The sequence below is a fragment of the Neoarius graeffei genome, chromosome 12 (genome assembly GCF_027579695.1).
Source record: "Neoarius graeffei isolate fNeoGra1 chromosome 12, fNeoGra1.pri, whole genome shotgun sequence".
Taxonomy (NCBI): Eukaryota; Metazoa; Chordata; class Actinopteri; order Siluriformes; family Ariidae; genus Neoarius; species Neoarius graeffei.
In genome coordinates, this window is record NC_083580.1 from 4,976,789 (window position 1) to 4,994,112 (window position 17,324).

The 17,324-nt window shown below is 40.6% G+C and overlaps 1 protein-coding gene across 2 annotated transcripts in view; it reads left to right on the forward strand.

Moving 5' to 3' along the window:
- The first annotated feature begins 1,261 nt into the window (after positions 1-1,261).
- The window catches only part of LOC132894851 (synaptic vesicle glycoprotein 2C), a 56,569-nt gene continuing 40,506 nt past the window's right edge, over positions 1,262-17,324 (forward strand). For both annotated transcript variants that reach the window (XM_060934968.1, XM_060934969.1), the window contains exon 1: positions 1,262-1,844. In XM_060934968.1, the coding sequence (XP_060790951.1) occupies positions 1,262-1,844 (583 nt within the window). The remainder of the gene's footprint in view (positions 1,845-17,324) is intronic.

Genomic DNA, 17,324 nt, shown 5'->3' on the forward strand with positions numbered 1-17,324 from the left:
TGTGTGTGTCTGTTTGAGTGAAGTATTGTTAAACTAAAAAGTCTAGCAATAAACGCTATTTTGAACCTGATCTCTGTCCTGCCGTCCTCTGTGCTCCACCCACCAACACTGAACCGCTACAGTGGGTTTGGGTTTTTTTTGGCAAGGAACCATATTGCTTAACTTTGCAAGGTCAAATCAACATCATCACACCACACACTCTTTTAGAAAACAAAGTACATCATTGTACCTTTAGGGGTACAATGGCTTGTCACTGAAGCAGTTCCCTCTATAAGGCACTTGTACCCTTTATATACTGATTGGGAACATATATGGACATTTTTGACCCTAAAAAGGTACGCATAATTACCCTGAAGTCCAATAATGAGCTTTAGAGGGTGCATTAGTGTAGATTGTACCTTGGGGGACAGAAATGGACTCCTACTGTACCCTTATTTCTGACAGTACAGACACCAGACGGTTGAGCTGAGAGTTAAAGGAAATGCAGATCATCTTTCCTCCACGATCATGCAAGATAAAAGAATAAAGTACTAAGAGATTTTCAAGTACATTTCCCAGAATGCACTGCAGTCGGGAAGCATGTGATTGTTGTGCTTCCTGGATGCAACAGGAGATGAACATATAAAACATGCAGCTTTGTTTATCCATGTCCTTTTTTGTCTTAACCATTTAATAGTCCAAAGATATGGAGATTTGTTCAGCTGGTGACTCTTAATTGCCTGTAGGTGTGAATGTGAATGTGATGGTTGATTGTCTTTGTGTAGTCTTGCGGTAGATTGGAGACCCGTCCAGGTTGAACCCCACCTCTCACATAAAATTAGCTGGGATTGGTTCCAGCTTCCCCCGTAACCCTAATGGATAAGCAGTGCAGATAATGGATGGATAGAGAAATTAAACAATCAAAAGTTGGTTTGTTTCACATCGAATAAGTGTGCACTTCTGTCCATTTGTCTTTAAATATTCTGTATATGAAAATCTGTGGTCTTTCTGACCTAATGTCTGTAGCTAGTCTCTTGTCCAACAATCTGTCTTCATGACTCCACAGACCGTTTTATCCAAACTCATCTGGGTTTCTGCATTTTATTAGCGTTCTGATCTATACTGTAAATATAACTCCATTTCCTTTTGTCTCCTTCCCAGTGTGTATCCCTGGCTCTTTTGGATGGATCCAACTTACATCTTGGGTTCAAGTAAAGAGGGTGTCGACCTTTATGTTGCAAACTGAGTGCTGTCTTTTGCTTCAAATCTGAATCACTTAAAAATGGAGAACACATACAGAGAAAGAACTTCTCTTGCCCGTGGCGCTCGTGATATCGCCAAAGAAGCCAGACGGCATGCAGTCAAAAAAGTCAACAAAGCCATAGACCGTGCATCAGACGAGTACTCAGGCCGCACGTATCACCGTTTTGAAAACGATGATGAAGATGAGGGTGGAGACGATGACCTCTACTACTACCGGGATGGTCAGGCGCAGCAACACGACGATGATGAAGGATCTAGTGATGCCACCGAAGGCCATGACGATGAAGATGAGATCTACGAGGGCGAGTACCAGGGCGTGCCTGGTGCCGGGGACGGACAGGTGGCACTGGGGCGGCCGGTATCAGATGGCACGAAGGACAGGAAAGAGCTGGAGAAAGAGCGAGAAGCAGAGGAGGAGGAGCTAGCACAGCAGTACGAGCTGATCATCCAGGAGTGTGGGCATGGGCGCTTCCAGTGGCAGCTCTTCTTCGTGCTAGGGTTGGCGCTCATGTCTGACGGCGTGGAGGTTTTCGTTGTTGGGTTCGTGTTGCCGAGCGCAGAGACGGACATGTGCGTGCCCAACTCTGGAGCAGGGTGGCTGGGTGAGTGGGAGGTCATTAACATACTTATGACAACACATACATACAGTACAGTACACACACACACACGCACAAACCAGAGGTGAACAAAGTACCCAACTTCATTACTTAAGTCAAAGTACAGATCCCACTGGTCAAATGTTACTCTGATGCAAGTGAAAGTTGTAGAGTCAATTTTTTACTTAAGTTAAAGTACTGAAGTACTTGCTTTTAAAAGTACTTAAGTATTAAAAGTACATTTTCTGTCAACGCCTCGTTGTATTATTGCCACAATGCTTACAAAACCTATTGCCATTACCAAAGACAGAAATGCGAATTCACAAAATGAACGCATGCTGTGCCATCATGGTGGTTTAACGTTAAGCTAGCTAGTCACTGAAACTCCACCTGACATGCTAGCAAACTCTTTTCAAACTCAAAATCATATTGGGTAGCTAATGCTACTAGAAAAGAAAGATTTCTACATTCTGTTTATTTGGCAAGATTATGCTAAAACATGTCTCTGAAAGGACTTCAGATAAGTTAATGTTATTCATGTTAGCGTAACTCCATTTTTACATGCTAACTGTGTCCAAGTTAACTAGCTGTGTGTTAACGTTAGTTGTGGACAAGGCTACGGCAACTTGGCGGGCAAATCCATAGAAAGTCATTTGACTAATCAGATTGCATAGCTATTGCAACGTTATCGCTAGCTCTAAAACCACAGACAGCTTCATTGCAAGCTTTCTCTTGGAATAAAACGTTTATAGACCTCAATATGCTTCCACAGGTTGGACGGTGAGTTTTTGTAGGCTGCGATGTGGTTCATTTTCGGCAAACATTTAAAACGAAACAAATCTTTAATCCTTTCAGAAAACTGAAACATGGGTTCTAGGTAAAGCCATGAGTGTGTGCGTTCCCCAGAAGAACCGCCTCCTTCTATTCTGCCATCAACTGATCATGTTAAATAACGCTGCTGAGAAATCACTGATCTTGATTTTATACAGTCTGTGGACGTGACGTGACCCTAGTGATTACTGATCGGCTGTCTCAGTGTCACCTGCGAAAAAAACAATCACATTTTAGAAAAGAAAAAAACATCCACTTTCAAAGCTGCTTCATAGTAACGAGTAACGAGGACCTTGACAGAAATGTAGTGGAGTGAAAAGTACGATATTTGCCTTTCAAACGTAGTGAAGTTAAAGTCAGAAGTTTCCCCCAAAAAAATACTCAAGTAAAGTACAGATACTCAAAAAGTGTACTTAAGTACAGTACTCAAGTAAATGTACTTCATTACTGTCCACCTCTGACACACACACACACACACACACACACACACACACACACACATATGGTCACTCAAACTCATTAAGTCTTGCACAAAACCTGCATGCATTCAAAACACAAAAAAACCTGCATGTTACAAGTTTTATGAGTGTTTTTGTGTCTTGCAGCTTCTCACATAATTCAGACCTTTTTTCCCGTTACAATTAAGAGTATAGTTGGTCAATATTAGACAAAGAGTTCAAATTATTTAAAAGAATTTGCTTGTCAAACCAGCAGACAAATCATGTAAAAAGTGTGTGTGTGTGTGTGTGTGTGTGTGTGTGTGTGTGTGTGTGTGTGTGTGTGTGTGTGTGTGTGCTCGCTCAGTAATTGGAATGGATTAGGAAGTGTGTTGTCATGGCACCAGGTACAGTATGAGTACATGAGTGGGTTGTGTTATATTGGTTTTACATGTCACTCTGTGTGTGTGTGTGTGTGTGTGTGTGTGTGTGTGTGTGTGTGTGTGTGTGTGTGTGTGTGTGTTAGAGACCTGGGTATTGCATCCTGTTGCATTCTCTCTCAAATCGAGCCTACTAAACTGAGTGGTATGAGATTGGGAATTGAAAACCATTTCATTCAATGTTTGTTTTATTTTAAACCTAAAACCTGCAGCAAAGCATCCATAAAACTTTTTACAGAGATAGGTAGAGATATTATATACGGTCTGAGAGAAACAGGACGATTTGTGTCCCTGCAGCAAAACCATCAATTTTGCAAATATTCTGTCCCGCTCCATCAGAGAAGAAGACAGCCTCATTCTGTCCAAACCCTCCTCCTCTATACGTCCTTTTCGTGTTTTTCGTGATGACTACTCTTACCGATTGCTCTGATGTTCACTACAGGAAGACACGTGGACAGAAAAGGTGTACTCTCACACTTCACGTATGGGTGTCTGGTTTGCTGAAGCTGCTGAATAACTGCGCATGCATGCATTGTGTGCTTTTAGAGAGAGATAGAGAGAGAGAGAGAGAGAGAGGCAATACGGAGAGGAAAGTGACAGAAAGCATCAGGGCATGAAATCAGAAAACTGAGCTCTAGGGCTCCTCTGAAGAGAACAGCTGGCTCGCTTTTCATCAACGCTGACTTGCAGCAAAAACGCTCTTTTTTTTATTCGTTCTATCAACAGCGCTGCTGAATTCTCAAATCTAATTTGAGCTGCAAATTGCAGGTTTATATGAATACGCTAGCATTTCTGCTAATTCACATGGACTTGTACAGCTTCCTAACAATAAACAAATTTTTAAAATGCTGTTTGTTTCATTTACATTTTCTTCATTTACATTTACATGTTTACATTTAAGGATAAGCGGCTACAGATGTTGGATGGATGGATGTTAACATTTAGAAAAATATATAATCTTTTTTTATTCTATCCACATTCACTGGATCTGAGCAATCATGTGCTCTGATTGGCTGCTCTACTTCTAGGCTATCAGCTCATATACCGTGAGTAGAGAAAAACAAAATGGTGGCGCGTGTTGCTGAACCAACCGAGGACGAAATAAAAACTCTAGTCAAAAACAAAACTCAAAAAATACAAAAAAAAAAGGCAACAAAATATGGAATGAAAGTATTTCATGGTAAGAAGGTATCTTTTTCTATTTTTCAAGAATTATTATTATGATTATCGCATTTTTCACAAATTGCTCCTGTCATTTCACCGGTTTGTTTACATTCTAAGTGGAAATGATTTTGTTGGATGTTTTGTATGAAGTTTTTATTGATCGAATTTGCAAAAAATAAAAATGCTCTGTTTCTCAAAATCCAGTGAATGTGGATAGAATAAAACAGTTATTCCACTCAATCTCGTCATACATGGATTATATCCGAATCGGTGCTATGCGCCTCATCAGCTATCAGCTCATGTACGACTCAATTTTGTGAAATATTTGTTAAATATAGAGTATGGTGAGAAGACATTTATTTAACCTTCATGGAAGGAGTCTTCAGTGTCAGCGCTTTGTAACAGGCATTGATTCACCATGAGAAAGTCCTCACCGTGGAAAATATTAAGATTTCCAGTTTCCTGGTTCAAAAAAAGAGAACAGGAATTATGTTTCACGGACATTCCAGAACATTAAACGTAACTATAAATGGATAAAAAAAATTTAACGTATCAAGCTTTAATTAATATAAAATGTTAAAATGTAGTTATATGATGTGCTGTTGTTCAATTAATATAATACTGTTGTGGTGTCAAATATTTTGGGACAAAATATTTTAGGAAAATAATCAACTGTCCCACTTGACAATCGTCCCAATCCACTCATCCTATCCAAATCCAATTCCTTGATTAGATTAGGTTCCCATGGTGCTGTGAATATCCTAATTTCCTAATGGATATGTGACTGAATGAAAGATGATCAGAGGATTTGCTCATACAGTGAATTTTATTTCTGATTTAAATCTTTAGATTGTTTTTGCACTGCATAGATAAAAGGAGTGCAGTCACATTTGCTCATGTTATATTATTGATGCAGATGCGTTGTAATTTTGTTTCTACTGCCTAAAAATTGATAAGAAAGACTGTCTCAGATCAGGAACCCGACCTTACAACAGCTGCAGTCTCGGAAATATAAATGCACTGCGACCCCGCTGTAACAAACTCCTTGAGGGACGTCCAAATAGTTTATTATACTGAAAAGTTTGTAATACTGAAATGGAATGACTTGTCACATCACACACTCATGTTATATGCGAAATTTTAGACACATTGACAGAGAAATGACAGAGGTGACCATTGTATCGTTCATTGTCAATGTCCACCGCTGACTCATTATTCAGTTCATTCATGTGGTTCAAATCACCAATGACGTCATTTATGTCGCACTGCAGGGCTGGGCAGGGCAGGGAGTATAAAAACGCCACTGGGATGCTTTAACTAGGTGTTAAGTTTAGCGGTATCAGCAATTATTTTGTTCTTTTATCCATCCTTTGATCATTGTTCTCGATAATTGTTAACGATCGACATCTAAGCAAGCCTTTTGTTTTATGGCGTTAACACGTATTGTTAACTTGACTGTGGACTTGACTACTTATTCTTTGTCTCTGGGGGAAGAGGAGCGCATGACTCAGTGATGTTTTTTTTTTTGAAGACTCCGCCTCATCATCACTGGTTGCTGCTAAAACCCGTGACACGGAACGTAACGTGACACGACATTGTTCAGGCAGTGACCTCCCCATGATACGGGATGGGATGGACCCTTTAGAATTGTCTATATTTCTGAATAAATATGACCTAAAACATCATCAGATTTTCACACAAGTCCTAAAAGTAGATAAAGAGAACCCAGTTAAACAAATGAGACAAAAATATTATACTTGGTCATTTATTTATTGAGGAAAATGATTATTACATATCTGTGAGTGGCAAAAGTATGTGAACCTTTGCTTTCAGTATCTGGTGTGACCCCCTTGTGCAGCAATAACTGCAAATAAACGTTTCTGGTAACTGTTGATCAGTCCTGCACACCGGCTTGGAGGAATTTTAGCCCGTTCCTCCGTACAGAACAGCTTCAACTCTGGGATGTTGGTGGGTTTCCTCACATGAACTGCTCGCTTCAGGTCCTTCCACAACATTTCGATTGGATTAAGGTCAGGACTTTGACTTGGCCATTCCAAAACATTTTTATTCTTCTTTAACTATTCTTTGGTAGAACGACTTGTGTGCTTAGGGTCGTTGTCTTGCTGCATGACCCACCTTCTCTTGAGATTCAGTTCATGGACAGATGTCCTGACATTTTCCTTTAGAATTTGCTGGTATAATTCAGAATTCATTGTTCCATCAATGATGGCAAGCCGTCCTGGCCCAGATGCAGCAAAACAGGCCCAAACTATGATACCACCGCCACCATGTTTCACAGATGGGATAGGTTCTTATGCTGGAATGCAGTGTTTTCCTTTCTCCAAACATAACGCTTCTCATTTAAACCAAAAAGTTCTATTTTGGTCTCATCCATCCACAAAACATTTTTCCAATAGCCTTCTGGCTTGTCCACGTGATCTTTAGCAAACTGCAGATGGGCAGTAATGTTCTTTTTGGAGAGCAGTGGCTTTCTCCTTGCAACCCTGCCATGCACACCATTTGTTGTTCAGTGTTCTCCTGATGGTGGACTCATGAACATTAACATTAGCCAATGTGAGAGAGGCCTTCAGTTGCTTAGAAGTTACCCTGGGGTCCTTTGTGACCTCGCCGACTATTACACGCCTTGCTCTTGGAGTGATCTTTGTTGGTCGACCACTCCTGGGGAGGGTAACAATGGTCTTGAATTTCCTCCACAATCTGTCTGACTGTGGATTGGTGGAGTCCAAACTCTTTAGAGGTGGTTTTGTAACCTTTTCCAGCCTGATGAGCATCAACAACGTTTTTTCTGAGGTCCTCAGAAATCTCCTTTGTTCGTGCCATGATACACTTCCACAAACATGTGTTGTGAAGATCAGACTTTGATAGATCCCTGTTCTTTAAATAAAACAGGGTGCCCACTCACACCTGATTGTCATCCCATTGATTGAAAACACCTGACTCTAATTTCACCTTCAAATTAACTGCTAATCCTAGAGGTTCACATACTTTTGCCACTCACAGATATGTAATATTGGATCATTTTCCTCAATAAATAAATGACCAAGTATAATATTTTTGTCTCATTTGTTTAACTGGGTTCTCTTTATCTACTTTTTGGACTTGTGTGAAAATCTGATGATGTTTTAGGTCATATTTATGTAGAAATATAGAAAATTCTTAAGGGTTCACAAACTTTCAAGCACCACTGTACTGTATGTCTGTGACAATTATTCCAGTCCATGATGGGACGGGGAGGTCACTGACCATGAGTGATAATATGTCACATCATGTCCCGTTCCGTGTCACAGTGTTTAGTAATAGTCATCGTCACTAAAGACGGGGGACATTAATTTAGCTCATTATATGCGATATAAGTTCGTAGTAAAAGAGAAATAGAAAGTTCATTATAACAGGGTTGCAGTGTACTCTTCAAGGTACAAGCGCTTGTTACCAGGGTGATTCCCTTGAGAGTAGAGGTTTTGTACCTTTCGTCTATTTCTTTCATCTGAAAAAGTGGACATTGTGTACCTCTAAAACTCATTTAGGCTACAAAATTGCACTGTAAGGACCTTTGGGAGTACTCTGACATTGGTTGTAAATTAGGGAACAAAATGTACCTGGAAAGTACCCTTTTAATGACTACGTGGTACAATCTTTCTCTCTTTAGATTCTAGCGGGACCGGAATGAACTGAGGGATTCATGGAGAGTCAGTGAAATGTTTCCATCTGCCATCAAGCCATAATCCACGGAGACTGTATAGATGTCAGGGAATATGTTTGTTCCAGCAGGAACTAATTATGCATGCTGAGTAGAGTTTAATTAATAAATATATATTTAAAAAACACAATTTCTCTTTAATGTTGCTATAAAAAGCAGAGGAAACTGAGTGACACAGCATTGTTTGGCTCAGCGTAAATAACTCGTTTCATTTGAGGAAGGAATATAACACTTGGGGTCATGCTGTTATTTAACAATTATTTGCCGAAGGTGACGTGAATATCGGTGAATAATAATCGAAGTCAAGGTTATTATTCACCAATATTCACTGAGCTTGAGGCGGATAATTGTTTTACTATAAATACACAGGTGATTTATTTAAAAATAAAAAATTATTTATTTCAAACTTCAAAAGTAGCATGCAAATGTAATGAGAGACTTGTGTCACTTATCTACGCCGACTCACATAAAATACTTTGTTCTGAAATCGATAAAATAAATCACAATTCCTCCCTACCTTTGAAGAGTTTTAGCTCAAACTTCGTAGCATCTTTAGTGCTTTTAGAAACAGCATTTTCTTTCATAATTTGTAATTCTTCCTCACTTACGTTGACTAAGTGATTGGCCGCCATTATGCCGAGTCGCTTGAGGTGATTATCGAGAAATAGTCTGAATTTCTCGACCAATCAGATTCAGCACGCATGATCACCTCCATATTTATACTCCAGGAAAATAATCAACAACAGGGTGGGGTAATTAAGAGGAGATATTTCTTCTTATATGACACTAATTTGCCAATGATTCTTTTAAAAGTCAGAATTTTTTAATCCATTTTTTTGTTTTCTTTAATCTTTTGGAACCTCCATGGCACAAAGTATTACCAGTTATCACAAAACTTCTCTGTCGTGAAGACTTTCCCATGTCAGAAAAGGTAAAGAAAGAGCTTTATTACCTCTACCAACTTTGTTGGAAGAAGTTGTGGGGGTTTTTTTTGTGTCCATTTGTTTGTTTGTTTGTGTATTCTGAACATACAGTAGCTCAAAAAGTAGTGAACGGATTCTGATGAAATTTTGATTAAAGGTGGCTCATGGACCAAGGAACAATTGATTAGATTTTGTTTTAAATCCAACTTGGCTTGGTGGAGGTATGCGCTTTCCCAAGTGTCCTTCTAGTCTCTTACTGTTACAGTATAAAGCACTGACACTGGAGACTCCTTCCAAAAATGTGAAATCAAATGTTTCATGTTAAATCTTACAGACATCTGTTTATTTGATTCAAGATTCAAGAGTGCTTTATTGTCAATCCGTCCGTATCCAAGCATACAGTGTCCAGATCAGTTTATTACTATGAAACGATAACATATCAGAACGAGCGCATTAATATAAACCTGTGATTTGTCTTGTTGCTGGAAATATTGTTATAGGAAAAACGAATCACTTCTGACATCCAAATCTGGCTTTAAATCTTCAGTCCATGACTTGCACGAAGCTGAGATTAAAATAACGTTTTAAAGAAAAGATTCAGCTTTGAGGCGGCACGGTGGTGTAGTGGTTAGCGCTGTCGCCTCACAGCAAGAAGGTCCTGGGTTCGAGCCCCGGGGCCGGCGAGGGCCTTTCTGTGTGGAGTTTGCATGTTCTCCCCGTGTCCGCGTGGGTTTCCTCCGGGTGCTCCGGTTTCCCCCACAGTCCAAAGACATGCAGGTTAGGTTAACTGGTGACTCTAAATTGACCGTAGGTGTGAATGGTTGTTTGTCTCTATGTGTCAGCCCTGTGATGACCTGGCGACTTGTCCAGGGTGTACCCCGCCTTTCGCCCGTAGTCAGCTGGGATAGACTCCAGCTTGCCTGCGACCCTGTAGAAGGATAAAGCGGCTAGAGATAACGAGATGAGATGAGATGAGATTCAGCTTTGAATTAGCTCTGTTTTTAGCCCTGCAACTTCCTTTTGTCTGTTTTATTGATAACAGAACAATTCAGAGTCAGAAACTGCATACGAATGTCCGACAAACACCAGGAAACCGCGTGGAAACAATGCCACATGGTTTTAGGTGAGCGTTTGATTATTTAGCTACGTGCAATGGAGTTTGCATGTAGCTAAACTGGCGGCTATGATCTAAGCTACATTAGCTACTAGAGCCAATGTAAAGATACAGATATTGAACACCAGTCAGTCACGCCTGCACTGATTGATTTGTGGTCATGATAAAAATTCTATACGTTTTCATTTTAAACAAGACAAGTTCTGAAACTAGGGTGGCCAGACGTCCGTCTTTAGGCCGGACCGTCCGTCTTTTCAATGTCTTGTCCGGCGCAGCATCAAGCCGGACGCACAGTTGTCCTCCTTTTAGAGACGATGAGCGGAATTATATAATATCGACTTGCCAGACTGGAAGAGCAGAGTTCTAGAATAACGTTTTGTAGGGAAACTGCAGATCTGTGCTGCACACTAGTAATCTACAATAAAGAGTCTATGGCTCGATGTTTTTTGGCATGCAATGCGAACTCCGCACCGCGAGGCGTTGCGTTCTATCCTTTGATGATCTTCCTGGCGCGTGCCTAGTGCCCTGCCCCCTGGCCCTGGCTGGGACTTGGAAACACGAGTCTGTCCGGTAGACCAGCTGCTCACAACTTAACTTGTTAGGATATGGATGACAGTGCAAATGCACATCTACTATATCTACCGTAAGTTTAATTTCAGTGGTTTGTTACTCCACAATGTTTTTAATCAAATCAAATCAAATCAAGTTTATTTGTACAGCGCTTTTAACAATAAACATTGTCGCAAAGCAGCTTTACAGAATTTGAACGACTTAAAACATGAGCTAATTTTATCCCTAATCTATCCCCAATGAGCAAGCCTGTGGCGACGGTGGCAAGGAAAAACTCCCTCAGACGACATGAGGAAGAAACCTCGAGAGGAACCAGACTCAAAAGGGAACCCATCCTCATTTGGGCAACAACAGACAGCCTGACTATAATATTAACAGTTTTAACAGGTATAACCCTCAACTGTCCTCATGGGGCCGTCCTTCACAGGAGTGGGGCGATAAAACTCCGACCAGACACAGGGCACCAGGATGGATCAAGCAGGTCCGAGGGGCAGAAGAGGCCAGCATCTCAATCCCAGGATCAACATGTAACTCAGAGGGACAGAGGGGGGGGGGGGGGGGGGGGGAGAAAGAAAACATGTTGTTAGGTATGCCCTAAAAATGACAAGTATTAAATCTGTGTGGTAGGCTCGCAGAGACGAGAGTCTTTACATCAGGCATGACACACAATGGCATGTTAATATGGTAAAAAAAAAATATATCATGACCTGCTCTGGCTGGATGCTTGATTGGGTGATGGGAGCACACTCCTCACCAATGATGAGATGCAGATGGGACCCTTAGGCCTGGCCAAGACAATTCAGTTACATTTCACCGGGTCTGGGACATGCGACAGAATGTCTGACGGCCGATTCCCTGCAGGCTACGATAGCCAGTCGAGGTCCACACCGTCTCCACCAAAAGATTTCCTGTTGACTCCATGTAACTCAGAGGGACAGATTTGGAGTGGGGGGGGAGAGAAAGAAAACACAGGTGGTTAGGTATGCCCGATGTCACCTGAATAAGTAGGAACAGTATACATATTGCACCGAGTACAAGCAGGGACTCCGGCAACTAACTATGACAGCATAACTAAAAGGAGAGAGCCAGAAGGTAACACAGGCATGAGGGAGCCCCGGGACATAAAGCAGCCAGCCACTGCACCGTCAACAAACTCGAGTGAGCAAGCGAGTGGGGACTGACAGCATCCATACATCCCAGTTTACCAAAACACTCTATGTCTGAGGACCCTCCAGATCTACTCCTTTACCTCATAAACATCATTAATAAAAGGCTTGACTAAACAGATATGTTTTCAGCCTAGACTTAAATGCTGAGACTGTGTCTGATTCCCGAACATTACTTGGAAGGCTGTTCCATAACAGTGGGGCTTTGTAAGAAAAGGCTCTGCCCCCTGATGTAGCCTTCACTATACGAGGTACCAGCAGATAGCCTGCACCTTTTGATCTAAGTAGGCGTGGCGGGTCATAGAGGAGCAGAAGTTCACTCAGGTACTGTGGTGCGAGACCATTTAGTGCTTTAAAGGTCAATAGTAGTATTTTATAATCAATACGAAATTTGATTGGGAGCCAATGCAGTGTGGATAAGACAGGCGTGATGTGGTCATATTTTCTTGTTCTAGTAAGGACTCTTGCTGCGGCATTTTGAACTAACTGGAGCTTGTTTATGCACTTATTGGAACATCCAGACAGTAAGGCATTACAATAATCCAACCTGGAGGTAACGAAAGCATGGACTAGTTTTTCTGCATCATGCAATGACATTAAATTTCTTATCTTTGCAATATTTCTGAGATGAAAGAAAGCTATCCGGGTGATGTTATCAATGTGAGTTTCGAATGAAAGACTGGGGTCAATAATCACTCCGAGGTCTTTTACTGCTGCACGTGAAGAAACAGAAAGGCCATCCAGAGTTACTGTGTAATCAGAAAACTTACTTCTAGCTGTATGTGGTCCTAGCACAAGTACTTCAGTCTTGTCAGAGTTAAGCAGAAGGAAATTTATAAGCATCCAGTGTCTAATGTCCTTCACACATTCCTCAATTCTATTAAGCTGGTGTCTCTCATCAGGTTTTGCAGAGACATACAACTGTGTGTCATCAGCATAACAGTGGAAACTAATACAATGTTTACGAATAATATCGCCCAGAGGTAACATATATAGAGAAAAAAGCAGTGGACCCAAGACAGAACCTTGTGGAACACCAAACTTTACCTCGGTACGTCTAGAAATATCACCATTTATATCAACATACTGATAACGATCAGTTAGATAAGACCTGAGCCAGGAGAGGGCCATTCCCTTAACTCCCACAACATTTTCTAGTCTATCCAGAAGAATGGAATGATCAATGGTATCAAATGCTGCACTAAGGTCAAGCAACACAAGTAGCGAGACACAGCCCTGATCAGACGCCAACAGTAGGTCGTTTACTACTTTAACCAGTGCTGTCTCTGTGCTATGATGAGGTCTAAATCCTGACTGATACATTTCATGGATGTTATTCCTATGTAAATATGAGCATAACTGCTGTGCCACAGCTTTTTCAAGGATCTTGGAGATAAAGGGGAGGTTTGATATTGGCCGATAATTGGACAGCTGACAGGGATCAAGGTCAGGTTTTTTAATCAGGGGTTTGATAACTGCTAGTTTAAAGGATTTGGGTACATAGCCAATCATAAGAGAAGAATTTATTATTTTTAGAAGCGGTTCAATTACTCCAGGCATTATCTGTTTGAATAGATGTGTCGGTAAGGGATCTAGTACGCAAGTTGAGGCTTTTGATGTAGAGATTAATGAAAGTAATTCAGTTTCTTTTAGGGGAGTAAAACATTCTAACTGATGATCTGATACAGTTATATTGTTAACTACGAGGTCACTTTCATTGTCTAACCTTAAATTAGTAGTTTGAATTTTTTGTCGGATATTCTCAATTTTGTCATTAAAAAAATTCATGAAGTCGTTGCTACTCCATACTGCAGGTGTGCATGTGTCTATAGTGGACTTATTCCTGGTTAATTTTGCTACAGTATTAAATAGGAATCTAGGATTATTTTTGTTATCTTCTATTAGGGAGGAGAGATATGTTGATCTCGCAGCACTAAGAGCTTTTCTATACTTCAGGAAGCTCTCCTTCCACGCCAATTTGAACACTACCAATTTTAATAAATACAAATATGGTGTTCTAGCCAATTAAGAGCTAATACATGAATTATAATAAATACTATGAATGCTTTAAAACGTTTTATAACGTTGCTGGTTATGTTGCCTATTTGTTCTTTGAGAATCTACAAATGTTGTGCTTTTTGGTACTCAGCACCTTAAGTTTAATTTCAGTGGTTTGTTAACTCCACAATGTTTTTAATAAATATAAATACTGTGTGTTCTAGCCAATTAAGAGCTAATACATGAATTATAATAAATCCTATGAATGCTTTGACCTTACTCTTTTTCCCCCACAATCATAATCTTTAACCCTACAAAATTGCGATGTTGATTTCACCAAACTTGAGTGACTTGCATAAAAATAATCCATTCTCAATCTTGCCACTGTGGTTTACATAAAAATTTGAGGGCTATGAATCAGATGGGATTTGCCATTATTCACCCTAAAATTGATTAGAATGCAGGAAATTGCATCTAAGAAATACAAAATTTTCTGGGGGAGGGCCCCCAGACCCCCCGTCCAAATAATGTCCTCCTTTTTGGTGTTATGGAAATGGTCACCCTATCTGAAACTCATCATGTGGTTTCATTGTATTTCATTTTATTTTATTTTTCTATTAAAGAGAAGCGAGAGTTTTACACAGGACCTGTCCTTGTTGAGTCTCTGAACGCAGAAACACTGCCAAACAAGAGCATTAACCTGAGCTTGACCTTCTGAGGAGTGATCATCTCAGTGAGACTGCGCTCACTGATAGCTCTCCTCTCTCTTTTTTGCATTACTCTTTGCACACTTCACTGAGTCGGTATAACTACATCCCAGGACGCTAATAGCAATGTCAGTCAGCAGAAGTCACAACTTCTGGCCTGGATCTGAACTGAAATTCCTTTCCACAGTTAATCTAAAGCCTTCTGAGAAGTTCTGATATGCTAATACAGGTATTAGCCTGGAGAGCAATTGCACTTGCTAGCTGTTAGCATGATCATCAAGGATAGATTAAAAAAATATATCTTTGACTACATTTTATTTCAAGCTAAATGCTACCTCGACTAAGGCCAAGTTTACATTAGACCGTATCTGTCTCGTTTTCTTCGCGGATGCACTGTCCATTTACATTAAAATGCCTGGAAACGCCGGGAAACGGGAATTCGCCAGGGTCCACGTATTCAATCCAGATCGTGTCTGGTCCGGTGCTGTGTAAACATTGAGAATACGCGGATACGCTGTGCTGAGCTCTAGCTGGCGTCGTCATTGGACAACGTCACTGTGACATCCACCTTCCTAATTCGCTGGCGTTGGTCATGTGACGCGACTGCTGAAAAACGGCGCGGACTTCCGCCTTGTATCACCTTTCATTAAAGAGTATAAAAGTATGAAAATACTGCAAATACTGATGCAAATACTGCCCATTGTGTAGTTATGATTGTCTTTAGGCTTGCCATCCTTCCACTTGCAAGTGGTAAGTGACGCGCATGCCCGACATGCACTGAGATCACACACACAGCGGCTCAGTCCCGAATCACTGCTCGTGCACGCCACTCACGCGCTCTGTGAGCTGCGCAGGGCCGGAGTGCGCACCCTCCAGAGGGCACTCGCTGTTCAGGGCGGAGTGATTTGGAGCGCAGGATGCCTGCGGAGCTAAGCGTATCCGTATATTGGCGTTGCTGTGTGCACACTAATCGTTTTAAAAACGTTAACCTGATGATCCGCGTATACGGTCTAATGTAAACCCCACCTAAATGACTCGAAAACTTTGCGGTGAAGTGTTTTGTACATATTTCCAGGACCACAGCTCTCACAGGAAACTACAGCTAGCGCTAGATTGATTAACTGATTAGCATAGCCATATTTTGTTAGCAAACAGCAGCACAATATTCCTGAGGCAATATGGTTATTACTTTGGGATCAAAATAAACTATACTAACCTCACATTTAAGCTAACTACAGCTAGCACTGCTATAGATTATTATAGCGCTGTGCATCGATATCTAGCATGACTGCTGAAGATCTATGTGAACACCTTTTACTTTAGCCACTCTGCTAATTCCTGTTTTGTTTTTGTTTTTACAGCTTTTGAATAAGAATGTGAGGCAGAACTACTCAACATGACCACATGTAAATTGCTCTGCTAATCACCACGTATAAAAAATGCTAAAAACGCTTGCTAGAGGCTAGAGCGAGTGAGAAAGAAGTCATTCTAGTTTGTGTGCTCGGAATAAAGCAGAAGCTGAATTAAGCATTTTGTTTATTCTGATTGCTAATAGAGCACCATACTTAAGAAAATATGGTAAAGTATCGACCTGATTTTTGATGGCTTTCACGACCGTACAGCGTCCGTTCTGTATGTACAAATGCCGTCCGTGTACCACCACAAGGAACCCGATCGTAATTGCAAGGCAACGTATCTCATAAACACTTGACCACCGGACAACAAAATTAGTATCTTTATTTCCATAAGATAGATGGGTTTTTATCCAGCACTTATTTTTCATTTGCTTTTTAAAAAATAATGTTGGATTATTTACTAAGACATTTTATGGAAAGTATTCATGATAGTTTCACATACAGTACATGTCAACCTTTCGTCAATCAAACCTGTATAACCAACCTCCAAAATCCGTATTTCCCTTATAAAATCCGTATAAGATGCAAATTAAAATAATTTACCTAAAATTTGAATGATAATTAACAATGATATATCCCAGTTACTTTTTATTCAATATTAATAACAATAAACCTTCAGAATGAATACAAAGCTCCAATGTTTGACAAAAACACAGTGTTATCAGCGTATTAGTCAGGAAAATCTGTTCGTAAAATTACGTTATAATGACCAAATACAATGAAAAGTATTTTTCCAGTCTCACCTCTGAAAGGTAATCCCATGTGATCTCGTTTGGACGGTAAACCTGTTGGTACAGTTAAACGCAGCACATGAATGAGGCATCTTTATTCTCGGCTACTGTCTAGACGCTATACCAGAGACGGGTGAAGAATCTCCACTTTGCCCCATCCAATATGGCGGCGAGGATGACGTATGATTCTACGCAGAAGGCGGTGTCTATGTTTATATGTCTATGACTTCCCGGTTGGCGGGATTCTCGCAATGCGGTGTGCGCATGATCAA